This window comes from Nymphalis io, chromosome 3 (genome assembly GCF_905147045.1).
Source record: "Nymphalis io chromosome 3, ilAglIoxx1.1, whole genome shotgun sequence".
NCBI lineage: Eukaryota > Metazoa > Arthropoda > Insecta > Lepidoptera > Nymphalidae > Nymphalis > Nymphalis io.
This window is the reverse complement of record NC_065890.1, coordinates 11,979,523-12,004,473: the sequence shown is the minus strand read 5'-3', so window position 1 is coordinate 12,004,473 and position 24,951 is coordinate 11,979,523. Positions and strand designations below refer to the sequence as shown.

Here is a 24,951-nt window from a genome sequence, read left to right as displayed (position 1 = left end):
TCATATTTCTAATATCGCAGTACAATATATATACAATCTGTTTAGCCGGTCGGCTATTATTATCTCATACAGATGATATAATTTTCAGACGGTAAATTCGTTTGTATTTGAACATAAACGCTCTTGCGCAGGAACCCTTTCCTGCGTGTGACTGTACGTCCAAGGTTAGCCGTATTTTGTTCCGCGCTATTCGCTCTGACGTAACGAGCCAGATGTAAGCACTCTGTTATCACCGGCGCATAGATACCGTAGTAACCATGTTTCAGACACTAATTGCGTTGCCGATAAAACCTTCAAGGGCTACATCCTGAAGTATATTTAAATCATCTCAGTTTCTTTTAAAATTACACTGAAATACTTTATAAGATTTAATTTTAAATGAAAATGACTAATAGTTTTTTTTAAAAGAGTACTTAACTACTGAGTTTTTTATCGGGCTTAAGAAGAAACTGTAATCCAAGTCTGTAGTAGCTGTACATTTTATTTAATCTTTTTTATAATGACGTATCAATACTGTGTAAGAGCCTACTTCTTGAACAAAGTATGCTTCGAACTGATTGAATTGTTTTTTTTTTTATAATCAGTTAATTCAAGTTCGTAGTGTGCCACTGAATTTTCATGTGCTTAATTTGAGATTATAATTCATCTCGTGCTTTACGGTGAAGGAAAACATCGTGACGAAACCTGCATGTGTCTAATTTCTCTGAAATTCGGCCACATGTGTATTCCACCAACCCGCATTGGAGCAGTGTGGTGGAATAAGCTCCAAAAACCTTCTCCTCAAAAAGAGGAGAGGAGGCCTTTAGCCCAGCAGTGGGACACTCACAGGCTGTTACGGAGTGTGCCAGTGACGTTTCATTGATATTTCTATATTCATTGTAAGATATTATCAACTAATAATGATGATAGCTTTACAACTGATTTATAGCAATGTAAGAAGTTGAGACAACAGTTGTGTATTACTTTTCTTATATAATTTTTTTAATGTTATGCGTTCGATAGTATCTTATAAAATTACTTCTATGAAACACTCTTGGTGGTCTTCTCGTCTTACAAATCTTGTTTACGACCACGAGTAGCACGTGTAACAGTTGCCGGTACCATTTTAAAACATTTTCACCGTTATTGTACTTTTGAACAGTAAATCAATGTATATATATATACATATATATATATATATGTATTCTAATGAATATTTTATATAAGAATGACCATGGGCTATTATTGTCTGAATTCATTTTTTTTTGAATTTATATATTTAAATTGACAATTGAAAAAATATTTTAAATATATAAATATTAATATTTCTAGTTGTATATTGTATCATGATTCTGTCTGTTCAGTGTCACGTAAAATGAAATTTAACTTTAGGAAATCATTAAGTACATTTTTTTTTCGATCTTTTTATTCTACTGCTAAGGGTCAAACTAGTAATTATCTATTATCATAATAAAAAAATATTCTGATGAAAATTAAGGCGAACAATTTATTTATAAATTTATAATAGTCATAGGAGAATTGTAAGTATAGTCCAGATTTATAACCTTTTATATTATTTCCAGGTCGTCAGTTCAAGGCACACAAGGTGATCCTCGCAGCTTGCAGCAAACATTTTCAGGAATTGTTCGACACCGCACCGCCGAGCCATGCAGGCGCTTGCTATGTGTTCCTCGAGGCTACCACTGCTGACAACATGCAGGCCCTCCTCGAATTCATGTACAAAGGAGAAGTGCACGTCAGTCAAGACGCACTCTCCAGCTTCCTTAAGAGTGGGGAAAATTTACAGGTATTACAAAATTTCCTTAATATTGCGTTTAAAGGTTTTTATTGAAAAAGTCATAGCCCTTAAATGTCTCTGTTGGGCAAGAGCCTCCTCTCTCGCTCGCTTCGATGCTGGTTCGTGGATGCACTTTTATTTCCTTCATCGCCTAGCACGAATAAAGGAACTCAAATTAACCACATAAAAAAATCACTGGTGGGTGTCAAGTACCCAGATTCAAATCTGCAATTTTCAGCTAGCATTATCTAAAGATAAATCACATTATCTAAAAATAAATCTTCTTAGCAATGAAAAACAAGCTTAAATTAAAATTAAATCGATGAGATGGGGTCAAAATTTCAATAATTTAATTTTCAGGTTAAGGGACTGTCTATGGAGATGTCCAATGACGCTTGGGTGAAACAACAGACCCAACAAGCAACAGAACGTCACCAGACTCGCGTTAAGACGAGTCCAGTGTCCGGTTCCGGAAACTGCGAGGTCCAGGACTCGGCCCCGCCGCAGCACACGGCCACATTCGCGCCGATCATACCGCAATACGGAATACCATTACACAGCGGTAGCGGCAGCTTGGGCCGGTACGCTCCACCAGCCCACCAGCCAATACATTCGACTTCGCACCGCAGACCGCCTCCGCCGAAACCCTCACCGTCTCAGAGTCCACACGCTAGGAATTACAGGTACGAGTAAATACATTTTTTAAGTAATTCTAGTAATACCTCATTTTAAAGAATTACTAATACTCCTATTTAACCTTCCAATTAAGCGTACAGCTTGTGTTAGGAATGGGGGCGACAATAGCCCAAGGGGTCATCGCGCCTGGGACTTTTTACATCGCTAGGCGGACAATAACCCACCGCGCTATTTACATTAATAATTAATTGACTCTTATATCTCCTACAAATATTTTTCAAGAGCTGTAAATAAACTTGCGGATTTTGATTAAATCAGCATATAAGCGTTTCAGTATTTTGCAGTTAGAAGCCAGCGAGTAGTCTGTTGTATAGTTGCGACACGCTTCTTTGTAATTTGTAACTATATTTATAATAATAATGAATATTCACCTTATATGTATATATTTAATACAAATAAATCTGTATCATTTCATTTTTTATTAATAATATAATTATTGATAATGTGATTAATATGTGTAGAATTTATTTCCTATAATATGATTTTACAATGTGATTATTGTAAAACATAGGCAAAGCTCATCATCTTCGCATTGCGGCAGTGTCGCTGATGAACCAGACACGCGCTTATCACCCGGTGCAGGCACAAGATATGAAGAAACACAACCAGATTGCACGTCTACTCACGGAAACCCGATAAAGAATAATGGATACGAAAGGGCTGCCTCGGCTAATGACGAAATGATGGAACGCCTACCTAATGATCAGGGGGCTGAAGGTTAGGTTCATTCTTTCAAAATAATCAATTTTAAATATATTCGTTCAAAAATTTTACAATTATTGTTTATATAAATAATCGTGGTTGTTTGCTTAAAACAACATTGTTTAAAAATTAAATTTTTCCCCTTAAATTTGTTTTCTCAGTAAATAATATCCTGTGTTGTAATTTAAAAAAAAACACATGAATTATGAATTATATATAAAAAAAATAGTGATATTATTTACATTGTTCACTTTCACTTTCATCACTTCAGATTTACGTGTAAAAAGTGAAAATGACTACCACGCTAGCGGCTATAACAACTCACCACCGCCAGCAGTACCGATACCCACGACGAACTACCACGACAAGCCACATGAGACATCACCCGTACCGCCCAAACCCAGCCCCGACACCTGGCCGACGAAACTGATTACGAGCAAATCTGGAGGAATTGCAACTGCTGACGGTGAGAACTGTTTTTTTTTAATAGTTCCAGAAAATGAGGCTTAGATTTTATAATTTGAGGACTTTATTTTTAAAAAGTTCTTCGCTATTTTTACTATCTCATTAATTTCAAAGAATACAAGTTCGTAACTTTATTTTTACAAATTTACAAATGATAAATGGCCTGTTTTAACATTTATAATATTGTCATAAGATATTAAGATAATGAACATTATCGACAAGTTAAAAACAAGGCTTAAAACAATATTTTAAGAAACCCAATTTTTGTCTATATATGTAGTAGTTGTATAGTAGTTCTATAAAGTACCCCCTGAATACATACAAGCCGTAGCCACCGTAACAGCCTGTGAATCCCACTGCTGAGCTAAAGGCCTTCTCTCCCTTTTTTGAGGAGTAGGTTTGGAGCTTATTCCACCCCGCTGCTCCAGTGCGGGGTGGTGGAATACACATGTGACACTGTGACACAATTTTAGTGAAATTCACCTTAAAGCACGAGATGAATTATAATCACAAATTAAGCACATGAAAATTCAGTGGTGCTTGCCCGGGCTTGAACCCACGATCATCGGGTAAGATTCACGCGTTCTTACAACTGGGCCATCTCGGATAAATACATACAAAACAAAGTTTATATCTTTGGTATGCTTCATTAATGCTGATATTAAATGTGTCTGCATAAAATTTCAGGAAAAAAATTAAAGTGTCCATACTGCGAGAGACTCTACGGATACGAGACGAATCTGCGAGCTCATATCCGGCAACGGCATCAAGGGATCCGCGTGCCGTGCCCGCACTGCTCGCGCACGTTCACGCGCAACAACACGGTGCGGCGCCACATCGCTCGCGAGCATCGCCACCAGGTCACACCGCACCTATCCCAGGGCTCACTTCCTAATCATACGCAGTAAATCTATTGTGTTTTTATATTTTATAAAACTTTTATCAACCGAACTACCTCTGCTCTTTCCGACGCACGCGGGTCATCTTTATTCGAATTTTACAAAAACTTAGCGATAGGCTGACGTAAGGTTCGATGAGCTGTCAAATTTATCTATTAATGGAATTGACAGTCCATCGAATAATGTGTCCTAATTTTAATGTTATAATCGTGGTCACCCGCGCTGCGTCATTATTCTTTGTAACTTGCGTACAATAAATAATACCTCGTTGATGCATATTATGTAACAGTAATCTACCTCAGAAATTGATCTTACGATTTTTTAAGATTTTGGAATTGTGCGATAATTGTTACTTAATTTAATATTCACGTGCGACTTGGCGTTCGAATGGTTGCTCAGTGCTCGTGTCTTTCTGGTACAGTGTTTTAAACATCGTACCTTCTCTTGCACCCGCATCGCGTTTACGTACCTTAATTTGACTGTGAGATAAAGTTACCTTTTAAAATCGTTTTATTTTGAGCTCTCGGTCAACTATGACATAGCTTATATTATATTAACAGGGCTAGGAAGTCTTGGAGATGTCGTTGAGACTGACGGTCATAGGCTTAGTGTATGTAAATAATAGGAGAATGTTGTATATCGCCTTGGCCTAGGTCGAGACACGCGTTTGACGTTGCATAGTGGCAAAATTATATTACGATTATTTTTATTATCTACTCGACTTATATATATTATTCATAGCTGCAATAGACTGTTAAACTGGGTTAAGTTATATTATTTGAACACATCTGTGATACAATAGGACAAGCTCTATATGTTTTATTTTTTGCCACATTAAGAGATGGAAATAATCATGCGTATGCAAGCGGGAGTTCAAACTTTTTTTTATGTAACGTAAAGTTGAACGGTTTTTAGTTTGTACAAAGTACAATTTGCCCTAGACGCATAAGTAGGTAGATAAAAAAACGTGTTAAAAATTTTGCATGTAAGATTGGAGGCATGAATGTTTTTACTATCCATAACCGTCGTTCGTTCCAGGCTCGCCTGACGGATGTTACTATTGAGACCAAATAATTATATGTTTTTACGCGATGGTGTCGATTTTAACATTCCGCTTTAATTTTTTTTTTCGTCGTAGTGCATTTAGTTAAAGGCCACTTGTTACTTTTATATACCTAGTCATTTCAAGTGCAACAGTTGAGATTTAAAGAATAATTATTTAATAAATGTAAGAGTGCAACGGCGTTATTGTATTATAACTATTGTGTGGACGCCGTCGTTGCTCAAACCACTTTCAAACATATAACATTTAAATTCCGAACTTATTTTTTTTTAAGTTGATCTTAAACACAAAGCAAATGGGACAGTGCCAAATAACCTCAATTTTAAGTACACATCTATTATTTATTTTTGTTAAGTGTGAATGTAACGACTGTGTGTTATATTCCTGATATTTAGGAAAAAGTTGCATTCATATTTATTATATTTATATTTTAATGTACATTTTTTTACGAACGCTTTACAAAGGCTCAGTGATTTATTGTTAAAGTAGCAGTTTCTTTGACTCAGATGATTAATTTACCTCATTTATTATTGCATTTAAGACTTAAGGTATACTTTGCATATGTGCAGTCCTTTTAGTGTCAGTTTGGTTAGAAATATTGTACCTAAACTTTTAAACTATTAAGATAAATATATTTTTCACTGAAATAGGTTTTACTAGCTCGTTTTTATATTTATATTAGATTTCGTGTAATATTTTAAAGATGCTATTTTAAATCACAAACAATAAATGTAAGGCTAAGAGAATATATATTCATTCTGACAAGCAATTTTATATGGTTTATTTTTAATGTATCAGACTTTTAACATTTTGTTGGTGTGATTCGAAGATTTGATTTGTATGGAAATTGATTTTTGAATGGAAGACATGTTCATTGTGAGTTGTCATCAGATTAAATTCAAATCAAAAACGGTTCGGTTTGGTTGTAAAAGATTAAAGCAATAATATGGAAAATTTTAAGATTATTTTCGGAAATATCGCAAACGAAATAGTTCATTTCTTGTATAATAAGGTTCGGCTACACAGTACACCAACTCTGCGCAATCCGGTTTGCACAGTTACGCTGCTACATAAAACACAACACAATAAATTAACTACAATAAAAACAGTTAATGCAATTTAAGCGAAAACAAAATTTTGAAATTCCGTAAAGTTCAAATTATTCATTTGAATATTCAATATTTACACAGGCTGCTCTTTCCGATTTGCGCATGTTTTAATGTCCGTGTACGCGTTCAACTGCACAAACTGGTTTGCACAAGTAAACGCGAAGTAATACTTCAGTGTGTAGCCGGTTTTTAGAAATGAACATTGTTTTAAGTTGATGCCGTAACAATTAGATACATTGAATGTTTTGGACATTATTCAGAAACGGTATTTCTATAAAACGATTGTTAATATACGGCGATATAATTTTTGTATCTGTAGAATACCAGCAAGTGCGGTGCCTTGAACTTTGGGCAGTCAAGACGGGTTATTTTGGGCGGTAAAATTATCGTAATATAATATTTTTTTGTTGGTCAAATTTATGACGATTATTTGTAATTATTATTGTTTCATATTTTTTGGCATTCTTGTGTTAGGCGTACTATTGTTAAGACGTGTTTTATTACTATTTCAATTATAAATTGTTAAAATATTATTTCTTACTATATTTGAAAAAAAAAATTAAAATTAGAATGATGATTAAGTAGTTATTCAGTTTTTATCATTTCGTTTTGTTTTATGAATTCAAAATTCATAAATGTGATTTCTTTTTTGACATTTAATGTTTATTTGTGATACGTAAAAGGAAAAATTGCATTAATGCATCACGTTTTATGCTTTCTTTTTTTGATTAATCGCGTTAATTTTAAGGGGTATTGATGGATTCTCTGAGCGTTGACACTAAGGGATCGCCATTATTTCTATTTTAATTTTTTCATTCTATATTAATAAGGTACAAATTTATTAAAAAAAATCACAATATCATAAGTCAATTTTATTCTAAACAACAATTCTGTTTTAATTTCTTTAAAAATAATTATCTTGTGATTGTACGAAATTTTACATTAAAGGCACTTTCGAGATCATGTCATAAATAAATTATTATTGGATTGTTAAATTTAAATATAAGCGGACGAGTTAATGTCCCCAATAGTTTTAATGTTGTATTCGATGTGACATTCACGATTAGTCGATGTATCCTCTCCGACTCGGGCGGTCTCTCTCGCTATTGTTATAGTAAATCTGTTTAGTTAATGTGCATACGATGTATAGTTACGAATGGCGACCAGCCGGTATATTATACACTAAATGTTACGGGAATGTATAAATAATAACAGAGTTGAGTTGGATTAATTTGAGCAAGTGAATGATAACATCGCAATATATATGATTTTTTAAATATAATTACTAATTTAAAATGTTAACGAAACGAAATGTAAACAAATGCTTTTTAATTTTTGTTAAATATTACAAGATTCACTCGCTCAAAACTGCATTTAATGTTCTTTGCTTGAAATTAGTGCTCATCTGAGTAATTTTTTTTTTTAGTTTATTTCGTATTTTAGTTAGTTTTATGTATCGCGATATGTCGTGATGGTATTGCCAAAGATTGATACGGGTACGGTGACCCTCTGCCGTCACATGGGCTACGCGGTCATTCTACATTTGACATTTGAAACGAAAGATCGATCGAGTCTCACACAACGGTACTTGAATCGTTAAATGTGCAGCGACCGCTCAACCCAAATAGCATATAAGTTAATCTACCTCCAGGTATATAATTAGTTATAAGTAAGCTTTTAAATAGATTTTTATATGAAGGTTTAATGTAAAATTAGTTTTAAGAGAAAATATTATAAAAATAAAAAAAAATTTAAAGTACAAATAAACTACCTCAAGATTCATGTTTAGTCAGATTTAATTCTACGAGAACAAGTATTAAAATTAACGTTGCTTATATTAACGAGTTTTTACTAAGTGTCATTAAATTTTTATCGGACTGAACGTCAGAGGAACAATTTTATGTAATTCGGATGATGTTAATTGAGTTCAGATTTTGGATGAAGATATTCTATATTTACATACATTGAATCTCTTCGAGGTAGTTCCCTGTTTCAACTCGGTGATGTGCTCAATGAGAATGGAAGGTGTACGAGCGATAAGTTACCCTCGAGCTGAGTTGATAGTCCTAATATATAAGTAATAATTGTTAATTAGGCTAGTTATAAATAATCTCATTGATGTTCTACCTCATTTTAAAGCACAAAGCGTTGAGAGATCGGTCCTGAGTCATTCAGCGTAATCTAATTGTACCTACGTCACTCGTAAGGAGTATAAAACCTATTTTATTTTTCATAATTTTATTATTATTACTTTTTTTCCCAGTTATTTCTTGTGTTGCATAGATGTTACTATGTTTTAAGAAGATGAGAAATGAGAAAAATTATTGTTTGTTAGGTTTCTGCGAATTAAAAAAAATGTAACAAAAAAAAAATTATATTTTGTTTTTATTTTTATTTTCTTTTACGTTTCCTTATTTCCTTTCTTTTAATTATTTATTTATTTATTTATATTTTTTTTATCGACAAGTTACACCCGTCCATCGTGTTTAACATTTATTGTAATTTTAAGTACATTATTTAAGGAATCGATCGTTCGTATAACCATAATCTAGTTGCACGAATACTGACAGGAATTTATGTTTAAGTGATCATTCGGTGTTTATATTTTAAGTATTGCACTAGAAACGCGCATTTGCGTATTTGTCTACGAATTTTATAGTCAGTCATATAAATGTTCTTTCGCGTTTAATATGTAAGTTATCGTTACATGCTCATTTTCTTGTAAAATCTACGCATATTTGACGCGTGTCATAAAGTATTTTATAATATAGATGTTTTCGGTTACGTCTTTAACTTGACGTTTTGTCAATATTTAATTCTTATAATAATATAATTAAAAATAAATGTCAGAGATCGATAATATTGTTAATAAGAGCACGCAGATCTCTTTTTAAACATCTTTGAAAATTGAACATCTTTGAATTTTTTTTATTTGTTTAAAAATGTCCCGACAGAAAACAAACAGGTTTTTTTAAATATAAAGCTGACATTTGTAAAAATGTAATTCAAACCGGTCTAGTAGTTTTTGAGAAGAATATTACATATATACAATTACGGAAAACAAGAAACTTTTTTGAAGTCAACAAATAAAACTAATTATAAAAATGTTACAAAATCTATGAATTACTCGGACACAAAGAACAAAAATACAATTTATTTACATATGAATTATTTACATAGAGGACTTAATGTAAAGACAGATCACAAATGTGTAAAAATAAGGTACAAATCGTGTCCGGGGTGAATGTTCGGGAGTATGCTAGCAACATTTCCATGTCGCCATTGTTATGGAATTAGTTAGTTCGGGATAGATTGATATTTTAAGATTGTTGTGTCGCATTCAGTTCATCGTTTCATTGCTGTAAATATAAATCATATTATCAATATAATTATTATGTTCTATTAACTCGGTGTCATTTTAAAATTCTTGGTGTCATAAATGTTATTCCACAACTAGCTGTCGGATAAAAATCAAGGAGCACTTCTCTCTATAATGACTAAAGTACAAATTAAAGTCTTAAAATTACTGTCAGTACAAACGTAATTAATGGAAATTATAATATCGGATTTTATGTAAATGTTGCCAAAATTATATTTTTTGGAGCATCCGCTGAGCTATAATTTAAATTAGGTGTAACTGAGTAGAGTACAAAATACTTAAAATCTATGTACGACAGCCCGCGTTGATGGATCTATCGGTGTGATGGGTTATTAAGGAATAACGTTCACGTTGTTGAGGTTTCCTATTAGATTTTTATAAAATAAACCGTCTCAATTGAAACGTAAGCAATTTCAAAGCTATCTTTAAGCGATTGAGGACTTTAAATTGTAACGATTTAGACGGATTTTATAAGAAAGTTTTAATAAGAAACTTCAACTGTTTGTAACTATATTAAATGTTTGCTTTCTGTATATTTATATATGACGATTTTTGTAGTTACTCGTGAGGGCAAGGGTATACAAACGTACTCGTCTGAGTACAGGCTTAGGTTGATAGTGTTGCGTAAGATTATAACGTAAACCATCATGGTTGTAAAACTAAGTAGGATTTTGTACGTAGTTAACTAATGATGCTTAGTGAACTAAACGGTCGTCGATGGTAATTGTCTGTAAAGGAAAAGTGATTGTCTGTGATTTTTTTAAGCGACTTTTTTATATATATGAAAAAATAATAATATTGAAATTTCTTAACAGTAAGAATAGCACTACTTGTGATTTTTAGATATTTTATTAGTTGATTTCATTTTGTTGTACAATACGATAGGATAAAGTAGAGGGATGTAGCGGGGTGTGAAAAGCGGGTTGAATGTACATACATTAAATTATAGATTATGTACAAAGAAAATATTGGCATACGGAAGAGCGTATCAACGTGTATGACTAATGGTTTGACCACAGCGACGCTTTTTTGTGTTGTGGAGTCGCGCGCGCTTCAACTTTCGCACCCGGAGTTCAAAGTCCGGGCGCCCATTACGAATTTACATTTGAGGCCGCGCGTCTCGTTAAAATTAGCAAATTAATTTATTGTATAATCCTAACATTAATGATTTACCTCGTTCTAGCGAATTTTTTTAGTGTGGTAACATTTTTGCGAATTTCTTTTGTTAGTTTAATGTGCTAATAGTAGTATGAAAATGTTATGTTTTGCTGTCTGTGGAATGGACTAAGTGTGGGGACGGATGTCGCGAGCGCCCTCCGTGTGCCGACGGCGGCTCCACTTAATCTTTCACGGTAGCTTTGTGTTCTATCTTGATAAATCTTGATTCGTGTATACGTGCGGTGTACTGTCGCTATCGCTATTAACCATAGTACTAATTATTTCAAATATGCTCCATTTAATAGAAAAATTGTTAAAATTATTATATTATGTTTTAAATAGGGATATTTTCCATTGTTTCACTGAATGCTTTAATAATTTAAGTATATCCGAGCTGTTATGTAGTTTGTTTCTTTGGTTAATTAGCGTTAAAGCAAACGACAAAGCACGTGTGCCGAATTATATTGTAAAAATACTGTATAAAACGAACTTTGATACAGGTATAATAGTCCAAGTGCACTATTTATATATATTTATATATATATAAACGTAAACAAATCCCTCACGTACCTACAATCTGACTTAGGTATAGAATATGGAAAATAAATTGTTCCATTGTGGAATTCTTAAATTAATAAAAAAATGTTGCTAAAATATAATGACATTTGTTTCATTTATATTATTTTTGACCAGTTTTAACTTGTTTTATCTAGTTTGAATGAGTACTTACTGTGATAACATTTTTTTTTATTGTCTGTAAAATATGGTCTCATTTTAACTTACAATAAAAATCATGGAGCCGATTTTGTTCACAATATCTGATCATTTAACAGCACTAAAGGACCGAAATGTTTTACTTCCACGTGGGAAAGAGATGGCAATAATGGTTTGTCAAATGAGATTCGACATTAAATACAACAGAAGCAGATCCTGTATCGGACAAATAATGTTATATTTACAAATCGGAAAATAAACTATACAAAAACTCTGTCGGCATTATTTACCATCTCGAGACAGCCAGAGTCCATTTGTTGAATTCGGCCACGTGCATTTACTAACGTCGATTGGAGCAGCGCGGTGAGAAAAGCTCCACAATTCCTCTTTAAGGAGAGAAGGCCTTTGTCCAGCATTGAGACATTTACTTGTTGTTACTTTTAAATCTATCTACTACTTATTATTGAAACAAACAATAAGACAGCCATGATGAGTATATATCAATAACTAGTTACAATATATACATAAATTGCTAGGACTGTCGACAAGACGTGATGTTCCATGTTTATCTATTATGACCATACTAATCGTAACTGGTCTTGATAATGTCTAATAATACTATACCATAATTTATCATCTGGCAAAGACCCTACTCACACAGCCTCCTGGGGACAGTAGACTTATGATAAATGGATAATTTGATCATAGATTTTTTTTTTTTTTTTATAGAATAGGAAGGAGGACGAGCATATGGGCCACCTGATGGTAAGTGGTCACCAAACGCCCTTAGACATTGGCATTGTAAGAAATGTCAACCATCGCTTATAGCCAATGCGCCACCAACCTTGGGAACTAAGATTTTATGTCCCTTGTGCCTGTAATTACACTGGCTCACTCACCCTTCAAACCGGAACACAACAATATCAAGTATTGCTGTTTTGCGGTAGAATATCTGATGAGTGGGTGGTACCTACCCAGACGAGCTTGCACAAAGCCCTACCACCAGTGCTATAGAGAATCAATTATTAACTAATTAGGCATATTCCTAACAGCGTACTATGGATTCATTCAATTATTATACGAACCCGGATGACGAGTCAGTTGTATGGTATTCAATATCATTGATGTGATGACTAATTACTGTGAATCCCATCTTTAATATTAATTATCAAACAGCAGTACTTAGTATTGTTGTGTTTCGGATTAAAGGGTGAGTGAGCCAGTGTAAGGCACAAGGGGTAGAACATTTTAGTTTCCTAGGTAGGCTTTGATGATGTAAGAGAAGTACTATTTACCGTCAGTTGGTCTATTTGCCAGTCTGCCTTACGATTACAATCTTTTATTAAATTATTCTTTTTCAAGATACTTAGGATTGATGAATACAAAAAAACAATTTTAACAGCAATATCGTGAACATTTTTTTTTAATATGGAATGTTTTGCGTACAGTCGCTGTAGTTGATTGTTATGGTAGCTGAGTAACTAACAAACTACAGCACGACCATTATTTACATTGCCTAAAAATTTGTATCAGGAGTTCCATTTTCGAAAATATTGAATTTCTTTTTTAATTTATTGAAAGTGTGCGTTGAAAATTGTTATCAACTCTTACTCTGACAAATTGTCGCTAACAATTAAATTTTACGAATGTCTTGCTTGTAATTTGACGATACTTATATTCTCAACACAACCACACAAAGGATAATAGAATGCGATAGAATAGAGTCGAGTAAAAGATAAATAATCATAAAGATAAATACTAAACTCATGACTCGTGAAATAATTTTGATTTAACTTGTAATTTATTACACTACCTCAGCAAATACAATTTCAAAAATTATAATTAAATTTGGAATATATTTATGTACGTTCAAAAAGAAAATTTTATTCGTGGATCGAAATTAATTATCTAATAACGAAGTGCCTACACTGTACGTGGTATGTCGTGGACAAAAAACACGGAAATATCTGTTCCTATAAGCTTGCGGTCACTAAGCGTCGCCTAAATAATATATTCAAATAACAACTCACTTGGCTAAGACGGAATGATTGTTATAACTACTAACCTTTAAAGTGAAATATCTAATTTTGTACAGGAAGCGACATAAGTGTTAATATTTAAATAGTTATTTTTAAATTCTTTTAAGAATGTAGAAAGTGTGACGACTGGAATAACATATAAATTCGTTGATAAAGGTGGTCTTTTAAACTTACCTCCAAAGGCTTTTTAACGCATTTGAATATTTTTCGAGATATCGAATTTTGAGTCATTTTCTCGCACGGCCTAGTATACTAGTGTCTATAGAATCGTTCTTTGCCATTGTCATTGCGCTCCCAACCACGGGTTCTAAGATAGTGTGATCCTCGTGTCCTTAATTACACTAGATCGCTCATGATATTGGAACACAGCTAGATATTAACAAACCTATGTAATTTAATTGGTGGAAAGAGGTTATAACTTCGATTGGCGCGATGAGTTAAATTTAAAGGTCGAATGTGAGTTCAATTTTATTTTAAACGATATCTTATATCGTTTAAAAAGTTTCAAATGCAAAAAGGTTTTTATTCCAAAAAAAAATCACATATGTCACGTGTCTTATGTTGCACGAACAAGCATTACTCTGAGGAATGTCTATTTTAATTCCTTGGCGAGAAATGCCCAAGCCTAATGACAGCATTAGAAGCAATAAAACATTTCATTTCAACACGCGGGGCTTATGGGATTCTATGGGATATATTTTTGTTTTAATTTTTAACCTTTTGGTTTTATCTTTAGCTAACATTAGTTTTACTGTACTGTTATTTAGACTGTTAACTGTGGCCCTTTGAATGGAACTAAGGTTTTTTATTAATATGTCATAAATTCACAGCAAAAATGTTCGAATTAAGTGGTTCCTACATTTAAATTTGATTTGAAGTCTTAGAAATATACTTAGTATAATTATACTTAATTTTACAAATAATAGCTCAGTAATAATTCTAAATCCCTACTATTTACTAGTATAATCTTTTAATGGTCACAAATTGTTAAAAAGAAACTAGTCTACAAACACACGCGTATGAGCTTATTGAGATTAAATGCAACGATTTCATATGTCACCAATTAATCTTTGCAAAGAGCCGTCCTGCCTTTTTCAAGATCGTCAAGTGACCGCTTCACAGGGAACTGTATTACTCACATATAGAGCAGTATAAAAGCCAACAGCGTGAGAAACAAGCATCATTATTCGAACGGATAATCTCAAGCGGACAAGCAATGGCAGCTAAGGTAACTAGCATTTTCTTTTTAAATTTCTTTTATAATAAATATTCAATATTAAGAAAAAATCGATAAATCCGTTTTCATAACAATAGCATCGTTTTTGTTTTTAATATGATTCACTTACACAATATTGTGTGATATATTTTGCCTTTGCAGTTGGTTGTAGTACTCGCCCTGGCAGCTGTGGCCCACTGCTCAGTGGTGCCAGTAGCGCGAGCAGACGCCGACTACACGAGTTTCGCGTACGACGTGGCTGATCCCTACACTGGTGACTTCAAGAGCCAGCATGAGACCCGCGTCGGCGGCAACGTTCAAGGACAGTACTCGCTACTCGAGTCTGATGGTACCAAGCGTACTGTAGACTATGCTGCTGATGATGTCAACGGTTTCAACGCCGTCGTACGCAAGGACCCAGCTGTTGTTGCCACACCCGTGGTTGCTGCTGCTCCTGCTGTAGCTGCAGTTGCTCCTGCCGTCGTTGCTGCACGTACCATTGCCAGTCCCGCTGTAGTAGCCTCTGCTCATGGTGTTGTAGCCGCCCGCACCTTCGCCTCCCCAGCCGTAGTAGCCTCTTCCCCAGCCGTAGTAGCCTCTTCCCCAGCCCTGGTCGCTGCTCGCACGTACGCAGCTCCTGCTATCTACTCTGCTGGTGTGCACGGTGTGATCGCAGCTCCCACTGTTTACTCCGCTGGTCACTCAATTGTTTCTCCCCTTTCTTACTCTGCCCCCCTTAATTACTGGTAATTCTAAGGATCATGTTAAAACGACGGTTACTTTTTCTGTAAATATTATGTATTTAAAATAATAAATATACAGTGAAAATTCTAAATACTATTTTATTTTTTTCATTTGATATGAATATACATTATTGATATACAAAATTCGAGTAATTCTTACAAATTTAATTAAAGTGACTTTAAGAAACAAAATAAATATTTTTCCCAAGGAATTAGTTCGTCAAAATATTTTTGATTTAGGTAGAAAAAGACATTAATTTGATATTAATATTAAACAAATGACGTGTAGCAATATAGGAAAATTAATTAATATTCAAGACATGATAGAATGAAAACGTTATCAGATAGTCCATTAGCTAAATAAAACCCCTGAGTAACATTTATAAACTTATTTTACATAAAAAAATAACCTTTTGTTTTTTGTTAAAGTTTCATTGCTTATCAAAATAATAGTGCTTCCACTGGTGACGAGATAATTGGTATATCGTTCGTCCAGATTGTCGTAATTGCGATACAACGAGGAAATGTTGCAAGCAGTCTCGCTGCCATTCCTCGCGGTCATTATTTGTCCAGTAGCGATTTTTAATTTTTATATGACTTATTTAAGGCCGCATTGTAAATTTTTATGTTAATTAATGTTTGTATCTAATGTAAAAGAATAATTTATTGAACAGTTTATTTACCCTTAAAGTTAAATAATAACTTCTAATAATCTTCTATCTTTATCGGTGACTAAATTTTCTAGTATAGTTTTAGTACATTGTTTTTGTAGTTAGTTATTGTTTCGTTTCTTTTTGCCTGGCAAATGAGCCACTGTTATATATATAAATCATCCCTTACATCGCCAATGGGCCACCAACATTGGGAAATGAGATGTTATGTCCCTTATACCTGTTGTTAAACTAGCTTTCACGCTTCTAACCGGAACTAAACAATACTATGTATTGCTGTTTGACCATAGAATATATGGTCAGTGGGTGTTGCCTACCCAGAAGGGCTTACACAAAGCCCTTATACCAAATGTTGCAGTGATTAAATTCTTATGTATTTATTAAAAACATATGTTAATCCATCTATACCTATTCGTAAGTCGTGATAATTATTATATATTTTTTCATAATAATACGTCGTGTGATAAAATATACTTAATAATACTTAAAAAATATTCTTAAATATACTTAGAATACTTTGGGAACTGTACAAAATATTTTGATTGTTCACCCGTTGTTCCTTCGGAATATCTTTAGAAAATTGGTAATACTTACGACACAATATTACAAGAATATGATATATTGTCACAATAATATTTTATATATGGCAATCATTATCGAAACAAGAAATAAAGTTAAATTCACAACACACACCAAGTTTTGACTCAAAGTCAATAGATTCCCTGGGGCAAGGTTTACATAACATTCGAAATGGAATACACGATACAATAATATATAGATGATATGAGTAACTGAGTTTCTTGTTGGTTCTTCTTGGTATATTTCAGTTTGTTAAAATTGGTAAAATACAAAGCAATCCTAAAAATATAACGTTTGGTATACCACAAGGATCGATCCCTGTTATTTCTTATATACATAAAAACAGATGTTTTAAAGAAGTAAGAAACATTGGATTAAAAGGTGACGTTATTTTTTACGCTGATGACACTTCTCTGTTTTATTTTGGTAACTCTATCCATACCATAATTTCAGAAGCCCAAGAAGACTTAAATAATTTAAATATCTGGTTCCGATATAACCTACTAACAATAAATTTTAGTAGTAAAACAAATTATATAATTTTTTCAGTCAAAAATAAGAAAATAACACACCACAAGCCATTAATGATAAAGAATCAGATTATAAATAAAGTAGGGGAAGAAAAGTAATTAGGATTAAATTAAGATAGCCGCTTAACTTGGAAACCACATCTTGACAAAATTAAAAGCAAATTAACATCATTAAATGGAATCATAAGAAATATTACTAGATGTCTTCCACGCCAAGTAAAGTATACGATTTATAGCTCCCTAATCAAACCACATTTAGACTATTTAATAGAAATTTGGGGTATAGCTGCCCCAACAAACTTAGCGCAATTACAAGTTAAGCAGAACAAATTAGTAAAAACACTTTTTAATTAATCAAAAAAATTTTAGATAAAAATATACACACAGAAATACAATTGATTAAAAACCAACAATCAAAAAGAATGAAATTAAGAAACGCTAATAACATAAAACTATCAAAACCTCGTACTATTTATTAACTATGGGAAGAAAAATATTTTGTTTGACGGAGCAAAACGATTTAATAATTTACCAAAAAATATTAAAGAGACTAATAAAAATACATGTTCAAAATAATATAATATAACAAAATACATAATATGAAACAAACTGTATAATAATGTAAAATTATTTATTAAATTTAATATTATAAAAAGTAGCAATGAAAAATAAATATATTTATTTAAATACAAAATAAAATAAATAATAATAAATTCTCACTCACTCATAAAACTTCCTAGCTGTACTTAATCCATGTATTTGCGATAAGACTAGTCTATCGACAATAATGCAAAGTTTTCACAGATAACCTTTTCGAAATTGTATTTTTCTATCATTTAATAATATCATGTATACATAATGCTTTACCGCGCCCCTTGGCAATTGTAGTATTATATTATGTTCTCTTGATGAGAATAAAGTTTCTTTAACCCCAACCCCATTTCAAACCAGTGGTAGTTTAACTAAATGTATATAATAATTGAATTAATGAAAATAAAAAATCATAATATTTGTATGTTTTTCTATTTATTTTACATTAAAGTTTCATACGTTTTTTACATCAATTGGTTTTATATATTTTAGAGGAGACTAACATTTTACCAGAACGAAGCGGTGGGGTAGCTTGAGTAATAAGGAGTCGAGTAGCGGGCATATAGGCCTGGGGCGTACACTGAGGGCACAGACGTGTACACATTAGGGGTGTAAGCACGACTACTGTATACTGGAGAGGTTGTGTAGAATGTTGGGGCAGCGAAAGCATTGCTGGCTACCACGGGAGATGAGGCGGTGTAAGCTTTGCGTGCATCAACAACAGTAGGAGCTGCGGCAACTACAGCTGGGGTAGCGACGGCTTGTGAGACAACGGTAGGACCAGCAGCAACAAAGGATGTGGCGACAAGGGGATCCTTGCGCACAACCGCGTTGAAACCGTTCACGTCATCAGCGGTGTAGTCAACAGTACGTTTGGTGCCATCAGGGTCGACCAGAGAGTATTGTCCCTTTACAATGCCTCCAACGCGAGTTTCAACTTGGCTCTTGTAGTCTCCAGTGTTCGGGTCGGCTACATCATAAGAGAAGCTGGAGGAGTCACCGTCTACTTTGACCACTGGTAACACTGAGCTGTACGCTACAGCGACTAGAGCGGAGAGAACTACGATGAACTGGAATAAAAACAAACAATAAGATTACAATTATTATATAAGTCTAAATGAGTAGATTAGGGATTTATGCACTTCTATTTTCTACCACTAAACATTTAATAATTCGTATTGCTTGATTCTGGTTCGAATGATGAATGTAATTTAAGGCTCAGGTGTAACATACCTTACTTACCTTTGTTGATAACTCATTGATTTTGTAACAGGTGGTTTATACTGCACCATTATTTTTTACTATACCATTGTGTGACCGCTAACCATCAGCCTGTTCATTTGCTCGAGTGTCGCCCGAGAGAAATAACAAAAAAAATAATTACCAACGGAAATATGAATAGCATGAATTGATATTCATGCTATTATTTTATTCTCAAACCACAAAATATTATCATTAAAATGAAACGATTGTTTTAGAATTAAACAATTTTCAAAACTAATATAACAATGATATTTATTGTTTTCATATTTTTTAATAGTTCCTTAAAGATACTTTTTAATTTATAAGAATATTTTTTAAATTTACCTTAACCATTCTTGCTAATTTGCTTTTCGATCTTCAAATGATATCCATTTTTCTAAAACGCTTGCTTATATACTATACGCATATCCGAGGGCGTATTTTTAATGTGTACTGGTTGATCTTTAAAATATTCTATTAAATTACGATTACATTATGTCATTAGGTAACGGAAATTAGATTCTGTTGTATTAAAATAATCAACTATGTTATCTTACTTAATTGATACTTCAAATACTTTAAAATAGCAATAATTGGTAATAAAAAATCTACGTCAGTCTTGTTGTGAATTTACTAGAATATTATTTCAATTGTATTCCAATATTTGGTTAGTTATAAATATTCTGTTTATGTGTATGAATAACTGACTGACTGACTGGCATATCAACGCACAGCCCAAACCACTGGGGTTAGCACCATGTAAATTTGCATACCTTTTACATAGTAGGTTAGCAGAAAAGGATTTTTAAGAAACCCCTAAGATTAAATTTCTAATAATATATATATATATATATATATATATATATATATATATATATATATATTTATTATTATATATAATATAATATAGTAAGTTAATAATTTAGTAAAGGGGATGAAAGTTTGTATGAAGATCCTTAATTTTTGAAGAAAAAGCATTGAAAATTCGTATTTTACAATCCTGAATTATGACGTAAGCGAAGCCGCGGGTAAAGCACTAGTAATACGTAATTAACCTTAAAATAGTCAATACGTATGCGTAAATGCGTAGCCCAAAAGAAAAAAGATTTTTTCTTTCTAAACAAAAATGGATATTATTGTGTAATAATATACAACTTTGGAGTAAAGTCTTATAATATTAAGACGAAGTTCTGTACTAAATATCAGCTTGAAATTCAATGATTACCTCGGAAGTTTATACACGAGATACATCAGCATAGTTATTTATATTTAATTTTCTTTAAGATAACATAAACTACATCTCTAGTCTCAATATGTAAGAAATAAATATTTCAACTTATTAAGTAATACATATAAATTATTACTATCACCAAAAACTTCACATTTAAGATTTATAACAAAAATGTAATTAATTTAAAACTTAAAAATATACTTTAAAGATCACTCATATTTATATTAGTGCAATAAAAAAAACCATTATGGATTGTCTTATCCATATAATAAGTACCATAAACTTTTTAAGAATGATATAATTATAAACAAATTGAATTATTATTTCCGCAATTATCTTAAAATATATGTAATATAAAGATCAACTGGTATTAATTAAAGCAAGATGTAAAATATATGAATCATATAAAAAGCTTAGATTTGTATTGCTCTATATTCATTTAACAAAATAACCTAGTCTTGACAGCAATGACCAAAGTAAGTCAAACAATTAGAAAAAAATAATAAGATTTGTTTACTATTTCATGATATTATATTAACGTTCCTTCTTTCAGTTCTTCGTGGTTCTCGTCGCTCTGGTCGCTGTGGCTCACAGCTCAGTAGTACCGGTAGTCAAAGTAGACGATGACTCCTCCAGCTTTGCCTACGATGTAGCTGATCCCAACACTGGTGATTACAAAAGCCAAGTGGAGACACGTAATGGTGGAGTTGTTAGAGGACAATACTCTCTGATCGAACCTGATGGCACTAAGCGCACTGTTGACTACACCGCTGATGATGTGAATGGTTTTAATGCTATTGTACGAAAAGACCCTGTTATTGGTGCATCTGTGATTGCCGCTACTCCTGTCGTTGCACGCACCATTGCCGCTCCAGCGGTAGTTTCTACTGGTCCATCCGTTGTTGCTGCCCGTACTGTTCCTGCTTCCTCTTATTATACTGCCTCCGCCCCTGTAGTAGCTAGATCTTATGTAGCTCCTGGAGTTTACGCGACCTCCTCTCCAACGGTGTTCTCAACTCGTACATACGCTGCACCTTCGGTTTTCACTGCATCACCTGCAACTTATACTCATGGAGTATATGGCCGTTACGTCTCACCTTACTACTCAACTTATGGTTACCCTACTACTTCTTTCAACTATTTGTAAATATTATAAATGTATAACTCAATCGCCCTCCGAAGTTATATGTTTTTACTGAAATCATTGAAAAAAATAATAAATTAAGCTTAAAAGAGGAATATTTTTCTTTTATTTATTTATGTCATATGTCATCTAAACTTGAAGTGAAATAGAAAACACGATAATAATATATTTTTACATTCACAAGCGCAATGTGAAACGAAAGATTGACATTGAAAATATAATATTAAGGGTCAAATGTTAATGAACTTCCCAGGTGCCTTATTAATAATATTACATAACATACATATATTTTATTATAACTATTTTATATTAAAACTTTTATAAAATACAAAATATACTTATATTTCCAAAATGAGCCCTTAGTATTCAAGATTTGGTAACATAGGGTTAAGATTATTACGTAATAATAGTGTAATTATAATTTTATGTAAACTTTCAAAAGTGTCCCTTTATAGTATATATTATTTCATATATTTTTAGTTCTTATGAAGCCGCGGGTGATAAGACAAAAACTTATTAAGCTATGAGAAAATACTAAACATAAGATTATCAACACATCATGTAAAATTTATTAATTATAAAGAGTAAAGACCAACCAGTTCTTCTCGGTAACTTTACTTCCAAATATGACTTCTTCGACTATGATTCGAAGGTATGTAACAGCCCATTTGTATTTATTACGCAAAAATATGATTTTGACTTTGAATATATACAGACCGGCATAAAAATAAATGTAATTTCCTTAAGTCATGTCTGCGTGGAATGACAAGATTGTCCGCAGCATTTCCTCGTCGCAATTTTGATTCTTTGAACAAAATTATTGACTCTGCCACCAGTTAAGTCGAGAAAAAATAAGTAAAGAGAAAGCCCGTCAAGGTCCCACGGCTGGGAAAAAAGTATTTATTGTTTTGCTTTAGTAAGTATTTTATAGGTATGCGCGAATAAGAATGTGTTTTGGCGCTAATTATAGGTAGATTCACGTCATTTTTCAAGTATCATCATATGTGGCTCAAATTAAAAATGAAATTTCATTTTTTTTATTCTAAGTAATTAGTACATCTAATTAACAAATTCCATGTTTTTTCACAATGATCTGGTTAGTGTCAAGCATCAATTGCAATTTTTTAAATTTATTACAATCAATCATCCGATACGATTCGCTTATAAATTCATTCAATCATGGCTTCGCGACCCTCCACTTTCAATTATCGGCGTGCATTAATATGAGTGACGATGGTGCTTACAAGTTGAATCCTTATTTATTAAGTTTTTTGGTAAGGTGAGCAAAAAAACATTGTGATATGTTATAAAAAATAAATATACTATACATATATGATTACAACTGCACTCATAAAATCTGGAGGGGCGCGACTCAAGTAAACAGATTTGAGTGTTGTTTCATTTATTTAATATATATATATATATAGGTATAGTTTTATGTCAGAAATCTTTAAGCAATTGCCAACATTTTAAATCAGATGAATAATGCTGAAAAGCACGTAATATGGACTACAATAAATACTCATTTGTATAACATAAGCGCCTAGAAAATCGGAAATCCGTATCATATATCCTAAATGTATGTTTATAAGAGAAGCATCCGCTTGCAGCTTCACCCGTTTATAATTATGTGTAGGTGACCACGTGTATACAAAACTTTATGATGATTGAGTAGTTAAGACGTGAAAGCCTAAGATACAAACAAACTCGCTTTCGCATTTTTGAACATATTTTGTAACTACAAACTATTTTAAATTGAATTGAACATAAGTATTATTACAATTACAAGAATTCTTTAAGACTAGTCCCAAAAATAAGCTTTTTAATTATTCTATCCACGTAACTTTCAAACCAAGGCTGTATATTCCATTTCATTTTATTCAAAAGAATTGGCTTTTTAATTTAAAAAAAGTTAAACTTGAAAGTTTATTAAAAAATAAAGTATATGTCTTTCTGTTGGAATGAATTGTTATCATTTCGTATGGGAAAATAAATTGGTTGTAGTAGTAGAAAGTGATAACACAAAATATTCTAAAAGTTGGATTTATTTAAGATAATATATGTATATACAATATTATTAAAATAGTGTCACACTTTACAAATATTTATAGGAAGTAGCGGGTAAGTCGTAAGTTGAGTAATAAGGTGAATCGTAACGGGTATATACTTCAGGAGTGTATACTGAAGGTACTCCCGTGTAAAATGAAGGAGTAGAGTAGGTGCGAGCAGAGAACACGGTTGGAGAAGAAGTCGCATATACGCCAGGTGCGACAAAAGATCTCGCTACTACTGGAGACGAGGCAGTGTACAAGGTAGGGGCAGCATAAGTACGGGCAGCAACAACAGATGGAGCGGAGGCGACAACGGTACGGGTAACAGGAGTAGCAGCAACTACGGAAGCCACAACAGGGTCTTTGCGCACAACTGCGTTAAAACCATTCACATCATCAGCGGTGTAGTCAACAGTGCGTTTGGTGCCATCAGGTTCGATCAGAGAGTATTGTCCTCTTACAACACCACCATTACGTGTCTCCACTTGGCTTTTGTAGTCACCAGTGTTAGGATCAGCTACATCGTAGGCAAAGCTGGAGGAGTCATCGTCTACTTTGACTACCGGTACTACTGAGCTGTGAGCCACAGCGACCAGGGCGACGAGTACTGCGATGAACTGAAAATTCACATAATGAATGAAATGTTAAATTTGCATGTTTTTCGTTTTTTTACTCAAGTATTTAGACTCTATAATGAAATACATTTAGACAAGCTTAGAAACATATTACATTGAAGAGGGATCTAGAAAAATTTATATATAAAAAGCAAATAATAAAAAACGATTTGTTATGTCTCATTATCTAAACCCACTTTATGGGGGGATTAAACCCCCATCCCCTAATGATCGCCTAACCGGCATCCCCGTGAATACTAAACCCGTTGGTCAAGAAATATGTAAGGTATATATATTATTTAAAAAAATTAAATACCTTTGCCATTGTTCCTTATATT

General features: G+C 32.9%; 5 protein-coding genes across 6 annotated transcripts in view; 3 read left to right on the top strand and 2 right to left on the bottom strand.

Annotated features, from left to right (window-relative positions):
• The window catches only part of LOC126781224 (zinc finger protein chinmo), a 45,422-nt gene extending 40,420 nt beyond the window's left edge, over positions 1–5,002 (top strand). Inside the window, exons 3-7 of the mRNA XM_050506111.1 lie at positions 1,563–1,786; positions 2,138–2,460; positions 2,985–3,190; positions 3,447–3,641; positions 4,328–5,002. Of these exons, the coding sequence (XP_050362068.1) occupies positions 1,563–1,786; positions 2,138–2,460; positions 2,985–3,190; positions 3,447–3,641; positions 4,328–4,548 (1,169 nt within the window). The 3' untranslated portion in view covers positions 4,549–5,002. The remainder of the gene's footprint in view (positions 1–1,562; positions 1,787–2,137; positions 2,461–2,984; positions 3,191–3,446; positions 3,642–4,327) is intronic.
• The window catches only part of LOC126781252 (larval/pupal rigid cuticle protein 66-like), a 271,467-nt gene extending 255,415 nt beyond the window's left edge, over positions 1–16,052 (top strand). Inside the window, exons 2-3 of one of the 2 annotated variants that reach the window (XM_050506146.1) lie at positions 15,210–15,229; positions 15,380–16,052. In XM_050506146.1, coding sequence (XP_050362103.1) covers positions 15,218–15,229; positions 15,380–15,967 — 600 coding nt within the window. In that variant the 5' untranslated portion in view covers positions 15,210–15,217 and the 3' untranslated portion in view covers positions 15,968–16,052. Of the gene's footprint in view, positions 1–15,184; positions 15,230–15,379 lie in introns of those variants that run through there. The other variant, XM_050506145.1, reaches the window with a different exon arrangement.
• Positions 16,053–18,747: 2,695 nt separating this feature from the next.
• LOC126781131 (cuticle protein-like) lies at positions 18,748–19,927 on the bottom strand. The gene is made up of 2 exons (XM_050505957.1): positions 19,919–19,927; positions 18,748–19,401 (listed from the first exon to the last, which is right to left on the bottom strand). The coding sequence occupies exons 1-2, from the start codon at positions 19,925–19,927 to the stop codon at positions 18,838–18,840; spliced, it is 573 nt and encodes a 190-aa protein (XP_050361914.1). The 3' UTR covers positions 18,748–18,837.
• A 1,344-nt stretch (positions 19,928–21,271) lies between these two features.
• On the top strand, positions 21,272–21,951 carry LOC126781130 (cuticle protein 7-like). The gene is made up of 2 exons (XM_050505955.1): positions 21,272–21,280; positions 21,358–21,951. Exons 1-2 carry the CDS (start codon positions 21,272–21,274, stop codon positions 21,949–21,951), a joined length of 603 nt encoding a protein of 200 aa, XP_050361912.1.
• A 2,092-nt stretch (positions 21,952–24,043) lies between these two features.
• On the bottom strand, positions 24,044–24,951 carry LOC126781129 (larval cuticle protein A2B-like). Its single transcript, XM_050505954.1, has 2 exons — positions 24,930–24,951; positions 24,044–24,616 (listed from the first exon to the last, which is right to left on the bottom strand). Exons 1-2 carry the CDS (start codon positions 24,936–24,938, stop codon positions 24,044–24,046), a joined length of 582 nt encoding a protein of 193 aa, XP_050361911.1. The 5' UTR covers positions 24,939–24,951.